Raw genomic sequence first — 22,511 nt, 5'->3', positions numbered from 1 at the left:
ACAACTCCCATAATGCCGCGCGACGCGGGCCGCTCGCCTGAGAAGAGGGGGAAGGGCCCGGCCGGCGGGAGGCGGAGCGGAAGCGGAGTGCGAGGGACGAGCAGAGTAGAATCTCCACAAGCTGGAAACCAACCTCGCCGCCGCTTCCCAGTCGCTTCCTCTCTTCATCCCGACCTGGAAGCTGCTTCACTAGCGCGGGACGCCGCTGACGCCCTCGAATCGGCTTTCGCCGCGCCGCCCAGGAGCCTGCCGGCGGCGGCGTCGGTGACAAGTAGCCCACAGGCAAGGTAATGAGGAGGGGGCAGAGGGAAGCCGGGGTGGAGGCGTCCCAGCCCGCCCGGCCCGCGTCGCTCGCTCGCGGCACCCCTCCGGCGGCGGCCGCCCCTGCTCCGTTGTGCCCCGCCCCCCGCCGCACCCGGGCCGCTGCCGCGGGGCGTCGGAGGAGACCTGGCTTGGGGACCCGCGGCGGCGGCGGCGGCGGCGGCGAGGGGTCAGGGTGGGGAAGGGGGGTGCGCCGCTCTTTGTCCCTCCGCCCCCCCCCGGGTCTGACAGCACGGGGAACCGAGCGTGGCGGGCTGGGTCCCGCGGCCGCCGGCGCGGGGGTGCGCGGACCTGAGCTGCAGGGATGGAGCGGGCGCCGCAGCCGCGCTCTCTCCTGTTTCTGTGTTTTGACAGCAGGGCTCTGTTCTACTCGGTCGAGGTCAGAAATGTTCACATCTGTAAGAAGTGTTTGAGTTTATTTGAGCCAAACTGAGGTTAATTGTCGGGGAGCAACATCCCAACAGATGGATAAAATGCCCAGGGCAACGGCAGGTTTGCCACTTAGTTCACATTTCAGAACCCAAGGGTAAAACCCGAGGGGGTTACCTGAAATCCATTGCTGATAGATGAGGGAGATGGGAGGAAGCAAAGCAGTGAGGTCTGAGAGTGGGAAAAAAGTAAAATGGGTGAACACCTACTTTTATGCTGGTGGTATGGGATAGTTAAAACAATGAACAGATAACGAGAACAGTGAAGGGTTCTGTGCTCTGGTGCAGTGATTGTACCCCGAGGGGTCTGGAAAAAAGGACATCACCATGACATTCCAAAGGTATGTTCATGCAAAAAGACCGTAGACAGGCTCGGTTAAGGGGAAGATTGACCTTTGTCAGGGAAGATACCCGCCGAGGACAGGGCTGCCCTTGCTGTTATTTGGGAAGTTTTCATGTCAGACCGTCGCTGAGTTTGTCAGGTTCACCATGCAGGCTTCTCAGGTTTAGTGTGTGGCCCCTTTTGCTTCCACAACTTTGAGAGATAAAGTCAAGTGCCCCCCCAACCCCTGTTTAAACTGTCACAAATAATTTTATTTATTTTTTTTTGTTACTCCTCACCCGAGGATATTTTCCCATTGATTTTTAAAATATATTTTTAAAATATATTTTATTGATTTTTTACAGAGAGGAAGGGAGAGGGATAGAGAGTTAGAAACATCGATCAGCTGCCTCCTGCACACCCCCCACTGGGGATGTGCCCACAACCAAGGTACATGCCCTTGATCAGAATGGAACCGGGGACCCTTGAGTCCGCAGGCAGGGCTCTATCTGCTGAGCCAAACCGGTTAGGGCCCCATTGATTTTTTTTAGAGAGAGTGGAAGGCAGGGGAGAGACAGAGAGGAGCATCAGTGTGTTTCACACCTATTGGTTGCCTCCAGCACGCACCCCAGACGGGCAGCCTGCAACCAAGGTACTTGCCCTTGACCAGAATCAAACCCAGGACTGTTCAGTCCGAGGGCTGAGGCTCTATCCGCTGAACCAAACCTGCTCGGGCTCAAATGCCCCTTTTTAGCTCCCTCTTCAAAACTCAACTCCTGGGTGACTGGTCAGGAGGAACTGAAACTACTCTCAAAAGTGTGGCTCAGACAGCCTGGGTCCCAATCCTGAGGCCAGAGTTTTGTCACCGATCAAATGGCAATAAACTGCACACCTTCAAGTAGTGAGGGTAAGTAGTATACTTACAATGCCACGAATTCTTTATTTAACAAAAAATAAATCTTTTGAATATGATACGTTTATTAGCTGCACTGAAGTAGCCTCTGGATTGGTGAATTTTGTTTTTCTTTCCTTAATCACTATCACTCTAGTGTTCTTCACTTTGTGCCTTGTGCACCTTAAACCTAAGCAAAGAATTTAAAAGAATATGCTGTCTTAATTTACACTGTTTTAAGATGGCTGAGAATGTTCTTAGGAAATTGATGACTCTGCTTTTCTGTGGATCAGCTTTGGAAATACAGACAAGGACTCCTTAGAGGAGCTTAAGTGTTTTGGCAGAGTCAGCATCTGCAGTCCTGAGGAGGGGTTTCACCATCTTTTCAACTTTACCCTCTTTTCAACCCTGTATCAAACTTCTTTTTACTTCTTTCTGTTTTTCTCACTAGTTAGTCATTTCCTCCCTTTGGGATGGATCTGTGTTTCCAAGTTGTAGTTTTTGTTCTCAGGACAATTGATTCAATGTAATACATTTTTTAAGGAAATGACTTGGAATATTTCAAATTAGCCCCTCTATCCTTTGGGTTGTTCTTGCACTGTTTTCTCCTAAATTTTACTGATATTCGTGATGAGTTTTTCTTCAAAGAAATCTTTATGGTCCTTAGTTGAAAAATTTTTTTCATTTAAAATGTCTGTTTTGCCTTAACTGGTTTGGCTCAGTGGATGGAGCGTTGGCCTGTGGACTGAAGGGTTCCAGGTTTGAGTCCGGTCAAGGGCATGTACCCTGGTTGTGGGCACATCCCCAGTAGGGGGTGTGCAGGAGGCAGCTGATCGATGTTTCTAACTCTCTATCCCTCTCCCTTCCTCTCTGTAAAAAATCAATAAAATACATTAAAAAATAAAATAAAATGTCTGTTTTGTACTATTTTGAGTTTGAACACTACTGTGTAGTAGGTAAAATATGTCCTGAGTGATGCTCTATTTGAATGTACAGTTATAGTGGGGCCTGATGGATATTCTGTGTAATGTCTTTAGTGATAGATGTATTTAAAATTTTTTTTTTCAGTAGAAACGGAGAAATCGAATGACTGTATTTCATAAAGATAACAGAGAGCCAGAGAGTATGGCAAGTGGAAAATTTAAACTGTGGGAGATGGCATATGCACATAAAGATTGCTGATTCATTTAAAAACATGTGGCAAAAATACTTGTTTTGAAAAAAAAAATGTTTCCATGTTGGTGTTATTGAGAATAGTGGAGGAGAGAGGGTGATGACTACAGGAACAGGAGTCCTTGGTTCTCGTCCGGCTCTGTCACGACCTGTGTGACCTTAGGTTCCGCCGTGGTCCTCGATTTCCTCCTCTCTAAGCTAGTGAGTTGGTCTGATTCCAAGGACTCTTCTAGCTCAGACTTTCAATGATAAGGGTTTTTAGACATTCTTTTTAATGTGGGGGGAAAAAAAGCTGCAAACTTTTTTAGTCATTTATTTGTGTCTTAGGGGTGTATTTCCACCTTGAGGAAGGCAGGTCACGTGAAAGATCTAGAAAGCTGCCACAAACCCGAATCTCTTTCACGAGCTGCATGTGCTTCCTCTGCATTGTTGGCATGCTTAGCTCTCTTCCTCCTTACTTACTGCTTGTACCTCTTTCTTTCTTTTTTTACTCATAGCCTCAGTTTACCTATTATGCCTGCTTCTTTGTATAAAACTCTGGTTGTCAATCCCCTAATCTAACTTCATTGTTTCTTTTTTGTGAGTTCTTTCCCCTTTTGCTCCTGCTCACAAATCAACATCCTGGTTTTCTTAAGGGCCTCTTTTTGTCCAAGGCCTCAGGCAAAGGTGCACAGTGCTAGTCTAGTCAGCTGTGGAAGGGGAAGTGGGGTCATGTGGCAAAAAATATGATTGGCTGAGGCTGTGGGCAGGTCAGACTCTGTGACTGAAATATCCAGTACTGCATAATACATTTTAGATTAAAATTTTACTATGGCATAGTGACTGAGTAGTTTCCCATTTGCCTTAAGATGTTCTATTCTTAACTCTGACTTGACTTTACCCAGATTTTTCTATCTTTTGCACTCTTCAGTGTTATAGTCTTCTCTTCCCTCTCCCAAATGTGCCATCTAAAAATGATCTATCTTTAGCCCTAGCCGGTTTGGCTCAGTGGATAGAGCATTGATTGGCCTGTGGGCCAAAGGGTCCCGGGTTCGATTCTGGTCAAGGGCGTGTATCTTGGTTGCAGTCTGCTCCCTGGCTCGGGCCCTGGTTGTGGAGCATGCAGGAAACAACCAATCAATGTGTTTCTCTCACATCGATGTTTCTCTCTGTTTTTCCCTTTCTCTTCCACCTCCCCTAAAAATCAGTGGGAAAATATCCTCAGGTGAGGATTAACAAAAAACAAAATAAAAATGATCTAATATCTTTAGATATGATATTTCTGTGTCTCAGCTGGAATTTTAGTGTAGCTTTTCTCAAGGCAGTTAACATTTTAAATCTTACAGCTAATTAGGAGTGAATGTGTCCGGTGTTAAATTCTCTTCCCCCCCAAACCCCCCATATTTACCTTAGGCAATATTATGTAGAGAAAGTATTTTAGTAATTTAAGACATTTAGAAATGCCCTTTCCCCCTGAAATTACATTCCAAGATCAAATCTGTGGAGAACTTGTTCTGAGCCTTTTTTGGAGAGAACTCTCTGAACCTCTGAGCTCTGGTGAACATACTGTCTCCTTTTTGTAATAAATATCTGCTTCTCTAGCTGTAAATTTCTTAGGAGGCTAGTAGCTATTCTTGCAGTATACCTTTGGCTAAGTGAGAGGGTCTCTGCTTGCTAGTTGCTGATATTATTGCTGTAGGTAGTTGATTTAGCTGTGGCCATATTGGTTCATGAAGCAGATTGCCAAAGAAATGCAGAAATGCGATTTGAAGGAGAGGTTTTTAAGGTAGGATTAGCCATCCATTAATATTTTTAATGTTGCTATTGCAATATTTACATAAAAATACAAGGAAGTATTTCAGGACAGGTAGCGTGAAATGCAGTGTTTTTAAATTTTTTGACTGCAGCCCATAATAAGAGTCTATATCAAGATTCCATAGATGTATAGCTCTGTGTATGCATGTGTGTACCTGTGTATGAAAAAGATATATATATGTAAACTTAAAGAAAAGTTTTGCAAAACGAAATCTGTAGTGGGCGCAGTCTACTCTTATGGTTTCTATTTTATCTTGTTTTTTAAACAAATGCCAGTTGCAAACTATTAAGTCAATTTTGTTTCTTGTATTTGGAAAACACTGGATTCCTGGGTTGAAAGTTTGGATGCCTAATTTTCCCCTTTTGTTTGATGTTGGGTAGTCACTTCTCTTTGTGCATCACATTATGTTTATGAGAGTGTTCTAGTTTAAATATTCACCGGTTATCTGTCTTTATTTGTCCTTAGTAATAATGTTAGATAAATATATTTGTCCTGGCTAGGGAGAAACCACTGACAATTTGCTTAAATATCTAGTTGTTTGATGTTTGCTGTTTGGCAAGTGACATAGTAAAACTTAAACCAGATCTTTGGAGCTTTACAGATCTCCAAAGGTCTTGCAAATTGGAGTGGGGACGTTAAGTCCAGTAATAAATATAAAAATAAGGAAAACAATTTTTTCATGTTCTTTGTTTTTGATATGTGTGTGTTCTTTAGAGTTTGAAAAAATTATATTAAAAATGCTTAATAACAATAAATTAACATGACAGTGGATTGCTACCTAGACTTTATTCCACACCCCATCTTGCCACTGCCCCTTTCATATTAGAAAACACCAATAAGAATACGTTCTTCTGTACAAAGATCACCAATTAAATCATTATTGTTCCTGTATATTACCAAACAGCAACTGTCATTCTCATAAGAAATGGGGACACAGCTTTCCTTGCTTGTAGCTTTCCTTCTGTTCATTTTGGATGATTTCTGCAAACCAGGCCATTCCATGCTGGGGATTGGGATCCCTCTCATTCTCATTGGTTTGTACTGAGGAGGGTAAGAATAAGGAATTTACTGTCTGCTCCCAAGATTCTGGTCAGAAAAGAATTCTAAAGGTTTTAGTTAATAGGTAATTGGAACCAGACTTTGTGCTTCTTTTTTCTCAGATCAGAACTCCGGTCTTCCTTGACCTTACACCTCATTTAGACTCCCCAGACATTCTCACATTGTCCTGTTTATTTTCTCCATAGCAATTTACAGGCTGAATTTAGTTTGTTTCTGTGTTTGGTTTTTTGTTTTTTTTTAATTAAATCTTTATTGTTCAGGTTATTACAGTTGTTCCTCTTTTTTCCCCCCATAGCTCCCCTCCACCCAATTCCCACCCCACCTTCTGCCCTTACCCCCCCACCCCCCGTCCTCATCCATAGGTGTACGATTTTTATCCAGTCTCTTCCCGCACCCCCCACACCCTTTTCCCCCTGAGAATTGTCAGTCCACTCCCTTTCTATGCTCCTGATTCTATTATATTCACCAGTTTATTCTGTTCATCAGATTTTTTATTCACTTGATTTTTAGATTCACTTGTTGATAGATGTTTATTTGTTGTTCATAATTTGTATCTTTACCTTTTTCTTCTTCTTCCTCTTCTTAAAGGATACCTTTCAGCATTTCATATAATACTGGTTTGGTGGTGATGAACTCCTTTAGCTTTTCCTTATCTGTGAAGCTCTTTATCTGACCTTCAATTCTGAATGATAGTTTTGCTGGGTAAAGTAATCTTGGTTGTAGGTTCTTGGCATTCATCACTTTGAATATTTCTTGCCACTCCCTTCTGGCCTGCATAGTTTCTGTTGAGAAATCAGCTGATAGTCGTATGGGTACTCCTTTGTAGGTAACTGACTGTTTTTCTCCTTCTGCTTTTAAGAGTCTCTCTTTGTCTTTTGCTCTTGGCATTTTAATTATGATGTGTCTTGGTGTGGTCCTCTTTGGATTCCTTTTGTTTGGGGTTCTCTGCGCTTCCTGGACCTGTAAGTCTATTTCTTTCACCAGGTAGGGGAAGCTTTCTGTCATTATTTCTTCAAATAGGTTTTCAATATCTTGCTCTCTCTCTTCTTCTGGCACCCCTATAATTCGGATTGTTGGTACGCTTGAAGCTGTCCCAGAGGCTCCTTACACTATCTTCGTATTCTTTTTTCATTTTGCTTTTCCGGTTGGGTGTTTTTTGCTTCTTCGTATTTCAAATCTTTGACTTGATTCTTGCGATCGTCTGGTCTGCTGTTGGGAGTCTGTATAATATTCTTTATTTCAGTCAGTGTATGCTTAATTTCTAGTTGGTCCTTTATCACAACATTGAGGGTCTCGCTAGATTTCTTGAGGATCTCACTACATTTATTGGCGGTCTCATCAGTCTTTTCGAGGGCCTTACTAAATTTATCGGCGGCTTCTAGACAGTTCTTGAAACACCTTAAAAGTGTGGTTTTGAACTCTATATCCAGCAGTTTGCTTTCCTCCATTTCTGTCATTTGTGTCCTGTTTCTTTGTCTCCACATTTTTTATGCTTTCTTGGTGCACCTCCTTGTGGTCTTTGTGCACAATCTTGTTGTAGTTAAGCCTTGATTGTTGTAGGTAACACTGGGGGGTATTTGACCTCCAGGCCAATTGGTTGTGAGAATCAGCTGTCTAAAAAGATATTTTCAATGAATCGACATTTCTGTTTAAAATTTTTGAAGAGCTATATAAAGGAAACTGATAAAGACCTGAAAGTTTGCTGAGTGGTGGAGAAAGTTGGCAAAGAAGATGATGTAGTTCCAAATCAAAACTATTTATAGAAACTCTTCTTAAATATGCCATTGTTTATTCTGTTGCTGATATAGGTTATGACTAATGGCCTTTTTTCTTCTCAGTTTTACAGAGGTAATTGACAGTTGGAGGCAATCTTGCTGAAGATGAAGAATATACCATATTAGCAGAGGAGAAAGAGGAGGAAATTTTTTTCCCCTTCAAAAATCTTGATTGGTGGCTTGCCTTTAGTTACCACTTTTCAGCTGAGTCTGTTTGCTTCAGGAGAAATGATTTTTGCAATCTCCAGAAAAAATATGTCCCAGAAATTGAGTTTACTTTTGCTTGTATTTGGATTCATTTGGGGATTGATGTTACTGCACTATACTTTTCAACAACCAAGACATCAAAGCAGTGTCAAGTTACGTGAACAAATACTAGATTTAAGCAAAAGATACGTTAAAGCTCTAGCAGAGGAAAATAAGAACACAATGGATGTTGAGAATGGCGCTTCGATGGCAGGATATGGTAAGTTAACTGTAGACTATTTCTAGTTTTCTCCTCTTAAACCTATCCCGATTTAAAGATAGTCATGGAAAAAGAAACAAAATAAAGATAGGTCATGGAAGTCTAACTCTTTACTTAGTGCATTGGCCTTTACAAATAATGTTCTCTTCACTTTTTATTTATTTATTTATTTATTTATTTATTTTTTAAATATATTTTATTGATTTTTTACAGAGAGGAAGGGAGAGAGATAGAGAGTTAGAAACATCGATGAGAGAGAAACATCGATCAGCTGCCTCCTGCACATCTCCTACCGGGGATGTGCCCGCAACCCAGGTACATGCCCTTCACCGGAATCGAACCTGGGACCCTTCAGTCCGCAGGCCGACGCTCTATCCACTGAGCCAAACCGGTTTTGGCTTCTTCACTTTTTATTATGAAAAATTCAATTGCACTGAAAAAGAAATAATATGATATTCATATATCCATTACTTTTTAATAATTATTAATATTTTGTAGTATTATGTCTAATTCTTTTTTTAAAATATATTTTTATTTATTTCAGAGAAGAAGGGAGAGAGATAGAAACATCAATGAGAGAGAATCATTGATTGGCTGCCTCCTGCACGCCCCCAACTGGGAAGTGAGCCTGCAATCTGGGTATATGCCCTTGACCAGAATTGAACCCGGGACCCTTCAGTCCACAGGCTGACGCTCTATCCACCGAACCAAACCAGGGAGGGCCCTGAGACATCTTATTAATATAAACCATCAGGTGTAGTCCCAGGGGCCCACCATGAGTAACAAAAGACTTTACCACTCAGGAAATTCCAAGTGTTTAGAGCTACCTCCCAGGAATCCGTGATAAAGGCCAGCTAATTATTATACAATGTATTGTATTCTTTGGGTATCCTGAATCTTAGTGTATCTAGGTTTTTCTTCTTGACCTAGTCAAATTCCCTAAAGGAAGAGTATAGGTCTCCCAAGTGTACTGGGACCTGAGTGAGAGGAAAAGACTGGGGGAGAAGGGGTAACCTCAGCACTTACTATGTAAACTTCCACTACGCCCCCAGTGTTCAGTGTGGTCCCCAGGTCCTCAACTGCTTACTAGCCTCAGAAAATACATGAGATTTTCTGCAATGGGGAGGGGCTGTTGCCCAGTTTTGGAGTGGTATAAAGACTATAGGAATCAGATTGCTTTATAAATGTTCATCTAGTCCTGTTTTTTGTTGTTTTTAATATATTTTTATTGATTTCAGAGAGGAAGGGAGAGGAAGAGAGAGGAGCATCAATGATGAGAGAGAATCATTGATTGGCTGCCTCCAGCACGCCCCCTGCTGGAGACCAGTCCATACCTGGGCATGTGCCCTTGACCGGAATCGAACCTGGGACCCTTGAGTCCACAGGCCGATGCTCTATACACTGAGCTAAACCGGCTAGGGCTAGTCCTGTTTTTAATCCCTTCTTTACCCCTGTTTTTATTGGTACTGGGCCTTTTAGGGTAGGGTTCGGAGGAGAAAATCAAATTGCTTCTTGGTATTTTTCCTCTTTTAAGATCCAACGTTTTCAGGTCTGCTAAGTCAGTTAGTGCTCATCTGCTTTTCAGCTTCTGGAATTTTGTTGTTATTGTCTCCTCTAGTCATCTTTGGCCTCCTGGATATAAAAAAGAAAGAAAAAGAGGAAAAACACCTTCATTGTTTTGGTGGCATATTCAGAGGCATCAGAGGTTAAATGCCTTTGTTTAGTTTACCATCTTTATCTGGGAATGCCCTGGACACTTTCCATTTTTTCTTCTCCTTCTTACGATGTTTTTTATGAAGTGATGAGGGTCAAATGTAGGTGACTAGAGTTGAAGGGGTTGGCATAAATTGAGATTGGTGTACTTGTGGCAGATGTAGATGCAGGTTATATTGTTTTACATTCTGCTTAGTCCAACAATGAAGAAGAAATTCTTATGGAACCAGAGAAATACTTGAAAACAAAATTCATTCTACTTGAGCAAAATAACTGTGATATTTTCAAAGGTAGAACTGTCTATGCTATGCTGCCCAGCTTTGTATAACAACTCAGTTTTAAAAGCAAAAATGAGACCCTCTACACCTGATATTTTATAAACTGCGTGTTTTAAAAATACATATGTTTTTTATAGATTTCAGAGAGGAAGGAAGAAGGAGAAGAGATAGAAATATCAATGATAAGAGAGAAACATTGATTGGCTGCCTCCTGCATGCCCACTACTGAGGATTGAGCCTGCAACCTGGCCATGTGCCCTGACCAGCAATCAAACTATGACCTCTTGGTTCATAGGTTGACCCTCAACCATTGAGCCACACTGGCTGGATTAACTTTTTAACCAGACTTTAAATCTGTTTTATTGCACTGGAAAAATGAGAGTTTCCCCCATATTTATAACACTGAAATTCCCTTAAGAAGCTCTGATGCTATTGATTACAATAATTAGGCCTTTTCTATTTGTGATCTGAGTGCTTTCTCTCTAGTATATTTTCTTTCAGATGACTTAATAATTGCTCACTTTTTCCCTCAAACTATGAAAACACAAATATTAATGTCTAATATGGTTTATTTTGATTTCTCTCACTCCCCCCAACCCCCCAGCGGATCTAAAAAGAACAATTGCTGTCCTTTTGGATGACATTTTACAGCGGTTGGTGAAACTAGAGAACAAAGTTGACTATATTGTTGTGAACGGCTCAGCAACCAACACTACCAATGGTACTAGTGGGAATCTGGTGCCAGTAACCACGAACAAAAGGATTAATGCATCCGGCAACATTAGATAGCAGTTAAAGATCACCTTGTGCTGCTGCATCCCCATGAGTTAGATCCAAGGACAGAAAAGCTTTTAAACCGCTGGCTAGGATAGAGTAATACTTCACAAGTACTCTGCATTTTCAAGGAATATGCTGGAATCATGGAACTCTTATTCTGTATATAAATTTTTAAAAGTTATTAGTTTGCTTTTAGGCAAGTCTCTTCAATGCTGAACTATATCCTTAAAGGGAATTTAGTAACATGGTTGATGTGGTATGCAGATAGGTGATCTTTATGTAAACCTTTTGTGTTTGAGATCAAGCTGAAACACTGAAAGACATGGCTTCATTTCTAGAAAATATTTATTTAAATATATAACATGTTTTTCAAACAAGTGAAGAATATTGTTATTGAATCATTCTGTCATTTGTTCTCAATATATATAATCTTAGACTGGTAACCATTAAGAAGTGTGCTTATTTCTAGTACTATATTTTGTTACTCAGATTATGAGCAGAGCAAGGAAGTATAATGTTGAAAAGAATGTTTTGAAATCATGACCCAAAGAATGTCTTCATTTGCACTATCCTTCAGAATAACTGGAGGTTGATTATTGTATATTTTTAAAAATTACATTTGTATGAGAATAATCTTGAAATGGGTAGTAGCCACTGTCTGTAACCTATTCTTAACATTGGGACAATTAAAGAGCATTAAGATAGTAATTTCAAATCTCATATGTAACATTTTCTTACATGTATTCTGAAGAACAAATGATATTTTTATGATGAGATAAAAATAAGTATTAAAAGTTTAGCCCGTTGAGTGTCTATGCTGTCAGGGAAGCACATTATTTCCATATTTGGATAATTTTGCCTTTATGTTGGCAGGGGAAGGGAGACAGAGATATTCATGAGACTGGGGCTCTGAAGGACTTTAGCCAGATGCATAGATGTATAAAGGTATTTGTGCTACATTAAATTGCTTGGAAAATGTTAACATTATATAAGAGTATCCTGCTTTAAGAAATTTTGGATTTGTATAATAGATACATTAGATGTTCATTTTATGTAATGACCACTTAAAATAATTAAAAACATTTAAGATATAATTTAAATTATGAAGATTGACTCTTCTTTCAGGAAAACAGTTAATGTATATAGCACAGAAGATCCTAATCTTGGGTAATTCTAGCATAGAGCAAAGGACACCTTTATTTAAATGTCCCTTGTAGCAGATTTAATTCCCATATGGTGCCCTATATTTCATAGTATTTATTCTCTATAATAACTGCCAAGTGCAGCTAGATTCTAGATTTACACTATATTGAATTTAGTTTTGGATATTATATTATTCGTTATTACAATATGCTACCACACATAGTAGCAATAATTAAAATGTTTTATTAAAATAAGTATGAAAAAAATTTCATGAAAGGGAGCTTTTCAAACATTCTCTGTACTGTATGGAAGAAATGAATTATATATCATTGCCAAGTGAAGTTTGGAATAATTGTTCTATCTTATTAGATGTGGACATTTTTGTTTTTTTGTTGTTTTCAGGGATGAAATAAAATATATTATTTGTACTTACAAAGTGTTATAAGTTTTTTTCTTTACTGTGATTGTGCATTTAATAAATGGTTAATGATGAAAAGGAATCTTAGAAAATTTGGGTTTGTTTCAAGATATACAGAAAAGCAAAATGTGGGGGGGAAAATCCGAAATTTTTTTACCCAGGGATAAATGCTGTTGACATTTTAGTATATAAATGTGAGTCTGATTTCCCCTTCTGACACTCTTCATTAACTTCTCATTGCTACTTAAAATCCAGCATTCTCACTGTGGCCTCAAAAGCCCTAATTTGCTCCCGATTGTCTTGTAACCTTGTACCAACCTCCTCCTTCTTAATTCCTCTCCAGCCATGTTGACTTTCTCTTCCTAGGGCATACCAAGCATGTTTTTGCATCAGCAGCTTCAAACTTCATATTTCTCCATTTGTAACTCTTATTCCCAGATATCTTCATGGTTCCCTCCCTCACATTCAGATGCTCAAATGGTACTTCTTAAGGGAAGTTGTTTTTGACCACCTGCCTAAAATGGCATACCGCTAACATTCTTCTTATCCTTTTTCCTTTTTTTCACAGTTGTGATATATATATAACATTAAATTGTATATTAATTTTTTTTCCTGATGCTTCTTAGAATATGAGCTCCAGGAAGACAAGAACTTCATTTCGTTCACTGGTAAAACCTGGGCATATACAACGTGTCTGACACAGCATAGGTGCCTGATGAATATTTGTTAAAATGAGTTACTAAACCATTCTACACGTTCTGCTTTGTGCATCTATACCTTTAGTTATATTATTAAATTTTATACTATACATTCTTTTTGTGCAATCTATCATGAACTTCTTTACATTACTTTCACAGTTATTCTGTTATTCTGGCTATGTCACAGTTGATAATCATCTTTCACTCAATTAGGCATTTTGGCTGCAGGTAAAAGATTTAGTCCTAGGTGTGGAACAAGTCCAAGGCCTGTCCTCTTCCTATTATGTTTTGCTAGATGACCATCCTCAAACCTTGTTTAATGTCGTGAGCAGCGGGCCAGACGCATATTGCATAGTCGGGGAAAGACTGGGAACACATCGTACAGTGGCTAATCCATAATTGGGTTAGAGAACTGGGAGGGGACTGGTCAGTGGTCAGACTTGTGCTTAATCAGATCAAGTTTGTCAACTTACAGTTTTTGATTTAAAATGAATCAGTAATATTTGTGTATATTAAAATAAGGCAGTTAAGCCATAAAGATTTTTTTAAAAAATTAGAGTGTTTTAGATTTTACCAATGCCAGCATCTCTTAAACATTTTTTTCAGAGTGATTTTAGGATCTCCATTGAGGCCTTACTAGGTCAAGTGTAACTTCACATTGCTTCTAAGTGTTGATTAGCAGCATCATTCATGTGAATAAACCATTATTTTTCATTTAACTTTCTTGGGTGCTTACATTGTCACCCATTCACGCTATCTTTAGTATCTACCAATTTTTTAGGCAAAGAAATAAACCATGGTTGTGAGGAGTCTTTTTAGGTCAAGGGGGTGGTTGTGCTATGGTAGATAGTATATCAGGGCTTGAGGAAATGAAGCATTTTTAAAAAATATATTTTTATTGATTTCAGAGAGGAAGGAAGAGGGAAAGAGAGAGAGAAACATCCATGATGAGAGAGAATCATGGATTGGCTGCCTCCTGCAAGTCTCCCAACTGGGGATTGAGCCCACAACCTGGGCATATGCCAGAATGGAACCTGGGATCTTTCAGTTCATAGACCGATGCTCTATCCACTGAGCCAAACCAGCTAGGGCAGGAAATGAAGCATTTTGAACCACCAGTGCTTAGGAATTTACACATAACATTAGGTTATGCTTAATTTTGCTATAAATGTGTTTGTTTTGTTTGCTTGTTTGTTTCTCATCTTCATGAATTTAAAATGGAGGGGAAAAGTACCTTTACTCTTTTCTTCAAATTTGAACTGGGAGTCTGAAAGCCTTGAGTGATGGCTGAAGCCAGAGGGCCCCAATAGGGGACCTCGGCCAGGTCAGGAAGGCCTCTGCTCTGCCTCCTGGAGCAGGGGCTATGTCTTGCATATTAAATTAAAACTTGTCAAAACGGGAAAGTATTCCAGGAGGAAGGATTTAGAGCAGGAAGGTTTTGGAGAATTGGTTTTTAATAATGTCTCCCATGTAATGGGATTGTTATAATAACAGTTATTGAGCATCTACTCAGGCTCTGTCCTGTGCCGTGCTCCTCAATATCTCATTTAATCTTCAAGACTTTGTGAGGTAGGGTCTGTTAGTGAGGGAGTGTGGTACAGAGAAGCTGGAAACGGGGGCTAGGGTCACACCTTATGGACTGCATAGCAGAGATTCACACCCAGAAGGGTCTGTCGCGAGTCCGTGCTCTTGACTACCAGATCTCACTAGCAGTTCTGCTGATCTTGGCATAAGTAATCGCAAGCATCCTCTTTACTCCCATCATCTAGTCCAGTGGTCGGCAAACTCATTAGTCAACAGAGCCAGCTATCAACAGTACGACGATTGAAATTTCTTTTGAGAGCCAAAATTTTTAAACTTAAACTATATAGGTAGGTACATTGTTATTAACTTAATTAGGGTACTCCTGAGGCTTAGGAAGAGCCACACTCAAAGGGCCAAAGAGCCACATGTGGCTCACGAGCCGCAGTTTGCCGACCACTGATCTAGTCCCTAGGGCCTAGCAGCTCCTCTGATCCAAGAGAGAAATGCTTCTCCGTCCACTCCTCACTTTGTCCTCAATGGGTCAGCAGTGTGCAGAGTCTGCAAAGACGTCACACTTTAGGCACTTGGCTCTCAGACGTTGGGGGTAGCCGACTCACTCAGGCTGATGGCCACGAATGGCTGGGGTTGGGGGTGATGGGACATGAGTCAGTTCCTGCGGAGGTAGTTAAAAGCACCGGGGTATGGTATTTGGGAGCTTATGGATGAACCTGCCACATAGTGTCTCTCACATTTGACCTTGGAATAAAGGGAAGGTAGGGACAAACGAGTGCATGTTCTGCAGGGTAAACAGAGTCTTCTCCGTCTACCCTCAAGGCCATTTTTTGTACCCATCATGGGATTCAGGGTACTTTCAACTCACTTCCGGCAGTTCTCTGGTGCATTTGCAAAGTTTAGGTTAGGGACTTTCTGGGACCAAAATATTTAATTTTCCACTTCCTAGAGGCTAGACAAAATGGCATGCAAGACCACACTCTTGGTCATTATTTTGCTCCTTTTAACCTCTTTATGTTTTACAAATGGATCCTTCAGTGATTTTTTTTTTTTTTTTTTTTTTTTAAAGAAGCCTGCAATTGTCTTATGCCTTGGCTGTGTCTAAGATTGTCTCTCTGGGTTTTCTAAAATGCTAACTGACAGAGCCGTAGAAACCTCAAGCTATTTTTCTAAAGCTTGGCTATTGACTTGCAAGCATTTTAAATTGCAGAAGCTCTGGATCCACCTTTCTGCTTCATCTGGGATGGTTCATGCACTGGTCCTCAGCCAGGATTGACCTCCCATGGAGAGGTGAGGTGAAAAGTGATATGGAAATCCTCATTGATTTTAGCATTGTCCATTATTACTGGCCCATATAATAAAAGGGCAGCTATTTCTTTGGTCTGCCTCTGAACCTGATTATTAAAAAACTAGAAGCCCAATGCATGAAACTTGTGCAAGGGGCTCGGCCCTTGCAGCCCAGGCTGCCCCGGCCAGCCCTCCCAGCCCCTCATAGCCTCTGCCAGCCCTCGCAACCCCTCGCAACCTTGGCCGGCTCTCGCAGCCCTGGCTTCGTCTGGAACGTCATTCAGATGGTCATCGGAAGATTGTCCAGACGGTCGTTCTACTGTTTGGTCTAATTAGCATATTAACTCTTTATTATATAGATAGACTAGAGGCCTGGTGCATGAAATTTGTGCACTGGGGGGTGGGTGTCCCTCAGCCCAGCCTGCACCCTCTCCAATCTGGGCCCCCTTGGGAGATGTCCAACTGCCGGTTTAGGCCCAATCCCACAGGGCAGTCGAACATCCCTCTCACAATCCGGGACTGTTAGCTCCCAACTGCTTGCCTGCCTGCTTGCCTGATTGCCCCTAACCGCTTCTGCCTGCCAGCCTGACCAACACCTAACTGCTCCTCTGCCGGCCCAATTGCCCCCAACTGCCCTCCCCGGCAGACCTGGTCGCCCCCAACTGCCCTCCCCTGCAAGCCTGGTCCCCCCCAACTGCCCTCCCCTGCTGGCCTGGTCACCCCTAACTGCCCTCCCCTGCCAGCTCAGTTGTCCCTAAGTGCCCTCCCCTGCAGGCCTGCTCCCCCTCAACTACCCTCCCCTGCCGGCTTGGTTGCCCTTAACTGCCCTCCCCTGCAGGCCTGGTCACCCCCAACTACCCTCCCCTGCAGCCCTGGTTATCCCTAACTGCCCTCCCCTGCCAGCTCGGTCGTCCCTAAGTGCCCTCCCTTGCAGGCCTGCTCCCCCTCAACTGCCCTCCCCTGCCGGCTTGGTCGCCCTAACTGCCCTCCCCTGCAGGCCTGGTCACCCCCAACTGCCCTTCCCTGCAGGCCTGGACCCCCAACTGCCCTCCCTCCTCTGTAGGCCCAGTCACCAACTGCCCTCCCCTACCGGCCTGGTCACCCCCAACTGCCATCGCCTGCTGGCCTGGTTGCCCCTAACTGTCCTTCCTGCCGGCCATCTTTGACCTCATGGGGGTGGCCATCATGTGCAAGGGCATGATGGTCAATTTGCATATTAGCTCTTTATTATATAGGACTAGGAGCCCAGTGCGCTATTCGAAATTGCACGGCGCTGCCCACTCCTTCTCCGGCCCTTGAAGCAGCCATGGCTACTGCTGATCAGGCCCTCCCCCAGCGCAGGCGTGCGGAGGCTGTGCATGCAATCTCCTCCTGTCCGGTCGACCCGTTACGGTGTCCTGGTTAATTAGCATATTTCTCTATTAAATATATAGATGTAAAGAACGTAAACAGGGCTTATTGGGAACTAAGGACATTTAGCCACAAATGCCCTTCTCTTAGCTTCCTGGCAAAGGCATACTGAGAGGAGGGAAGCAGGCAGAAGTTGCAAGGGGTGGGGTAGGAGTGTTTGATGTATTAATGTAGTTTGTTCTTTTTTCTCCTCAAACAGGTTTCTGTCACCTTTTGCCTTTGAAAATGAATGGCTCCACAGCCAGTGTTGCTAAGTAGTTACAGTGTTGCCCCCCTCGAGGGTCACAGGTTCAATTCTGGGTCAAGGGCATGTACCTGGATTGCAGGTTCTATCCCTGGCCCTGGTCAGGGCATATGTGCGAGGCAACCAATCAATGTTTTTCTCTCACATTGATGTTTCTCTCTCTCTCTCACCTCCCTCCCTCCTTTCCACTCTCTAAAAATCAGTGGGGGAGAGGGGAATAAGTGGCACTTGGAATTACACTCTCCCAAAGAGAGTGGTATGAGTAGTGAGAGTTTTAAGTAAAAATCACTTTTTGCCTCTCAACATGATTTAATTCTGTTTATCTTCTTTCCTAAATATCATTTGTGAAAAACAAGATTGGATTTAAATACAGTGCAGAGTGCCCATGGTTACTAACAGAAGAAAGCCCTTTCTCTGATTAAAACAAGTGACTTTTCTGACACGGCTTCAGCTGAGGGGCTGAGAGATGGCAGAAGTGGCTGCTCTGCCTTCTGTTTCTAGAAAGATTAGCTTTTCCTGGGACTAAAGGAAGCCAAGGCCAATTCTGAAAGGGGGAAGTTTTCCTTGTTGTTAATTAGGACTCAGGTGACTTTACCAGTGACATGATGAGCTTGGTCCTTGCTTTTACCATTGGGAAGATTTGAGCTGTACCTTCCACTACCTTCTTCTTCCCATATCCTGGTGCCCAGGTGAGGATAGTTGGTTTCGTCACAAACCAGACGGCCAGAAGGATAGCATTATTATCCTTTGCCTCTGCAAAACCAAAATAGCTGGTATTTCTTGCTGGTGGTTAGGCAGAAAGTGTCCTAACTCTGTCACAGTGGGGCCCTTTGCTATCTTAGAATGTCCTGTTGGAATTCCAAACAGATAAAGCTGAGCCCAGAGCTGGTCACAGTATAAACCAATCCTGTTTTCTATTGCCAGGCTTTGCCCGACCTATTTTATATCATACACAATAGTACTCCCTTATTATGATTTGCCTTCCACAGTTTGTTATCCAGTCAACTTCGGTCCTTAAATATTAAATGGAAAAATTCCAGAAGTAAGTAATTTAATAGACAATTCATAACTTTAAATTGTGTGCTGTTCTGAGTATGATGAAATCCCTCTCTGTCTGCTCTATCTCTTTGTCCAGGGGGTCTGTGCTGAAGTCCCTGTCTGCCCCTTGGTCACTTAAGTGGTCATCTAGGTTATCAGATTGGTATCATAGTGCATGTGTTCAAATAACCCTTATTTCACTTTGCAATGGCCCAAAGCCCAAAGTAGTGATGCTGGCAATTTGGATATGCCAAAGAGAAGCCGAAAAGTGCTTCCTTTAAATGAAAAGGTGAGCACAGTCAATAAGATATTTTGAGGGAGAGACAGATCACATATAATTTTTATTGCAGTATATTGTTATAATTGTCCTATTTTATGATTAGTTTTGTTGTTAATCTTTTATTGTGCCTAATTTATGAATTAAACTTTGTCATAGGTAGGTTTGTATAGGAAAAAACAGTATACATAGGGTTTGGTAGTATCTGTGGTTTCAGGCATCCAGTGAGGGTCTTGGAACATATCCCCCTTGGATAAGGGAGGACTACTGTCGTCCAGATTTGTTCTCTTCCGCTTCCTTACCTGGAATGTCTTTTCCTTCCTCTCTTTAGTTTGAGTCCAATCCTTTTTTCCAATGTGCTTCTCAAGTTTTATCTGCTTAGTAGACAGTTCCAAATTTCCAATCCCAGCCTTAAGGGATTACCCTTTTCTCTGGAACTTTGTCTCACTTGTGCTCTGTATTTCATTCATTCATTCATTCATTCATTCATTCATTCATTCTCTTCTCCCTGTCAGGGATGTTGTTCTCCCAGCTCTTGTCATGAGTGGCTTCTTCTCATTCTTTAATTCTCAACTGAAATGCCATTCTACAAAGAGACCTGCCCTCAGTACCCATTCTAAAGTAAGAGCCTTTTCTATATATCCAGAGATTGTCTGGTCTCCAGCACCTAGCCTGCTAGCTGGCACATAGTAAATAGTTATCAAATGAATTAACAAAGGAATTAATTTCTTAATTTAATGTATAATTTCAATTTCAGCTTAAGAACAAAAACATTGATAGCTCTTAGAACTGAGACATATCTAAAGACAGGAGAGATTAGATTTATGTCTGTTTCTTTAAGGCACTGAGAAATTTTCTGGACAATAACTCATTCTAGGGGATGAAATACTATGTGAAACTCCAATGTATGTTTCAAGTATAGTGGTTTAAGATGAAAAAACAACAACACACGAACAATTCTGTGTTTTGCACATATTCTCTGTGCTGTTCCCCTAGTTTATCTTCAAATGATATTTAATGCACATTGGAATATGTTGTGATAGATGGATGTAATTTAAATAGGAAGATACTAAACATTTTACCCTAGTTATTTCAATATAAAAAGTCATTATGTATTTTAATATAGAAAACTAGGGGCCCAGTGCACGAATTTGTGCACCTTGAAAAGAACTGTGGGCTGTGAGGCTGCAGTGGGCACAGGGGCAGGTCTCAGCCGGCCCTTCCCGCTGCAGCCCCCCAGTCCCTTGTCTGCTGGCAGCCCCGCTTCCACCTGCTGATGGTGCTGGCCCCAATCACTCCATGCCGTCACCAGGTGTGAGCACTGGGCAGGACCATGGTGTGCAGGAGCAAAGACTTTTCAGTAACCACCAGAGGCTTGCCCTGGTGACAGTGACCGGTGCCCCGCCTTAGTCTGGCGCCCCCACTCCGCTCACCTGCTCTACCATCCTGCCACGGCCGACGTCCGCCATGTTCCATGCGTGCCCCCTGGTGGTCAGTGCACGTCATAGCGTTTTGTATATATAGATATGTATTATTTTAAAGTTGTTTTAAAATACTCTAGATTTTTAAAGTTGAAGCTAAGAAAATTTCAATAATATTTTTATTGCTGAGTAATATCTGATTATCCTATATAATAAAAGGGTAATATGCAAATTGACCCTAACATTAGAATGACCAGAACGACCACTGGATCAGTCACTATGAGGCACATTTATCACCTCTCCGTCCCTTTCCCCAGCTGGCAGGCTCCAATTACCTGATGTCTAATAGGGAACTAGGGGTGGATGGCGGGGAACGCGGGCAGTGCCAGGCCAAGGCCCCTGCCTCACCGGTCGCCCCACACACAGAGGGTGACCCGCGGTGGGGGTGGGACCTGCGAGTGGGCAGGAACAGCCAACCTCTCCGTCCCTTCCCCTGGCCATCAGGCACCGATCACCCGATGGTGAATGGGGAACTGGGGGTGGGTGGCAGCAGGGGGCAGGGACGGCTATGGGAAGCCAGGGAAGATGGTCCTGATTGCAGGCCAGGCCTACGGACCATAGCCACGCACGAATTTCGTGCACTGGGCCTCTAGTATGAATATAAAACAGTTTGTATATCTATTTTCCTATTGAACATCTGGCCTGTTTCTAGTTTGTGGCTGTAATGAATAAAGCTGTTGTGAATATTCTCATAGAAGTCTTTTGTAAATTTAAGATTTCATTTCTTTGGGATAGATAGCTAGGAGTGAGATTACTATTCCATATGGTAAGTATATTAAAGAATACACTTTTTGTGCCATTTCACATTCAACTGGTAACAGAGTTTTGATTGGATGTCTCCATGTTCCCTCATGTTTAGGACAGGTAACAAGCAATGAAGGGTCATATAATACTTCATTCCTTTGAAATAGCCACCCCATTCTGCTCATAGAACATTTTGAGAACCTGGGTAAATTTAACTATAGAAAGGGTATGAGATGAAATTAAGGAGCTATTTTTATTTTATTGGAGTAATAATACCATTTTATTTAGATAGAAGAATGTCCTTATTTATATTTTTAGAGTATTTTGGCTTTAAGTGTCATAATGTGTGATACTTTGAAACAGATCAACCACAATAAAAAACAACGTAGATTGATAAACCAAGGGCACTAGAAAGGAAGAGGGCATACACCATTTGTCTGCATGAGAGTTTTACTTTGGGACCTGAATTATTCAGGAGAATAACTTTAAAATATTGTTGTTCAATGAATTATTTTTCTTATTTGCGGATACTCCCTCCCAGGTAATTTATAGAGAGAAGTCAAGCTGATCTTAAGGGAGCATCAGAGTTTAATGGCTCTTGAGGAGTGATGGATTTCCTACCCCCTTTTCAAGTTATTTACCCAAATTATGGCCAAATTACCAATCACATGGTAATTCAACTTTAAAAAGGATTTTGTGTTGAATATTTCTAAAGGTTTAAAAAAAGTTTAAATTGTTTTTACTTTTTCTCCTGCTTAAACCAGCAATTCGCTTTCTTCAAATATGTAGATTTACACCCAAGCTGGAAGGAGACACCCAGGACTATTGCTTTTACATCACTGTTTTTCTAAAAAAAAAAAAAAAAAAAAAAAATTATTGATTTTAGAGAGGAAGGGAGAGATAGAGAGATAGAAACATCAATGATGAGAGAGAATCATGGATGGGCTGCCTCCTGCACGCCCCCTACTGGGCATGGAGCCTGCAACCTGGGCATGTGCTCTGACCTCGACCACCTGGTACCTAGGTCAATGCGCAACCATTGAACCACACTGGCCAGGTTCCATCACTGTTTTTTAAATTCCCATTTGGAAAACAGGCATGGAGATTATGGGCAGGCAAGCCATATCCAGACCCTTCTCAACACTGGTGAAGAGCGCGGTACAAAGAAATAAGCAATGTTCTGTGCGTCCATTATATATGCAAGGAATTGCACTCCCTTGTCCATGTCACTTGACT

General features: G+C 41.9%; 1 protein-coding gene across 3 annotated transcripts; it reads left to right on the top strand.

Annotated features, from left to right (window-relative positions):
- The first annotated feature begins 65 nt into the window (after positions 1 to 65).
- CCDC126 (coiled-coil domain containing 126) lies at positions 66 to 11,703 on the top strand. 3 transcript variants are annotated; one of them, XM_036327881.1, is made up of 3 exons: positions 66 to 287; positions 7,829 to 8,231; positions 10,827 to 11,703. In XM_036327881.1, exons 2-3 carry the CDS (start codon positions 7,994 to 7,996, stop codon positions 11,009 to 11,011), a joined length of 423 nt encoding a protein of 140 aa, XP_036183774.1. In that variant the 5' UTR covers positions 66 to 287; positions 7,829 to 7,993; the 3' UTR covers positions 11,012 to 11,703. The 3 variants fall into 3 exon arrangements, with proteins under 3 accessions (XP_036183774.1, XP_036183775.1, XP_036183776.1); XM_036327882.1 differs by lacking the exon at positions 66 to 287 and adding an exon at positions 1,957 to 1,978; XM_036327883.1 differs by lacking the exon at positions 66 to 287 and adding an exon at positions 3,317 to 3,337.
- The last annotated feature ends 10,808 nt before the right edge of the window (positions 11,704 to 22,511 follow it).

This window comes from Myotis myotis, unplaced genomic scaffold, assembly GCF_014108235.1.
Source record: "Myotis myotis isolate mMyoMyo1 unplaced genomic scaffold, mMyoMyo1.p scaffold_m19_p_11, whole genome shotgun sequence".
Classification (NCBI taxonomy): Eukaryota; Metazoa; Chordata; class Mammalia; order Chiroptera; family Vespertilionidae; genus Myotis; species Myotis myotis.
Note: the sequence above shows the minus strand (reverse complement) of the source record. Positions and strands in the feature narration are given on the sequence as shown.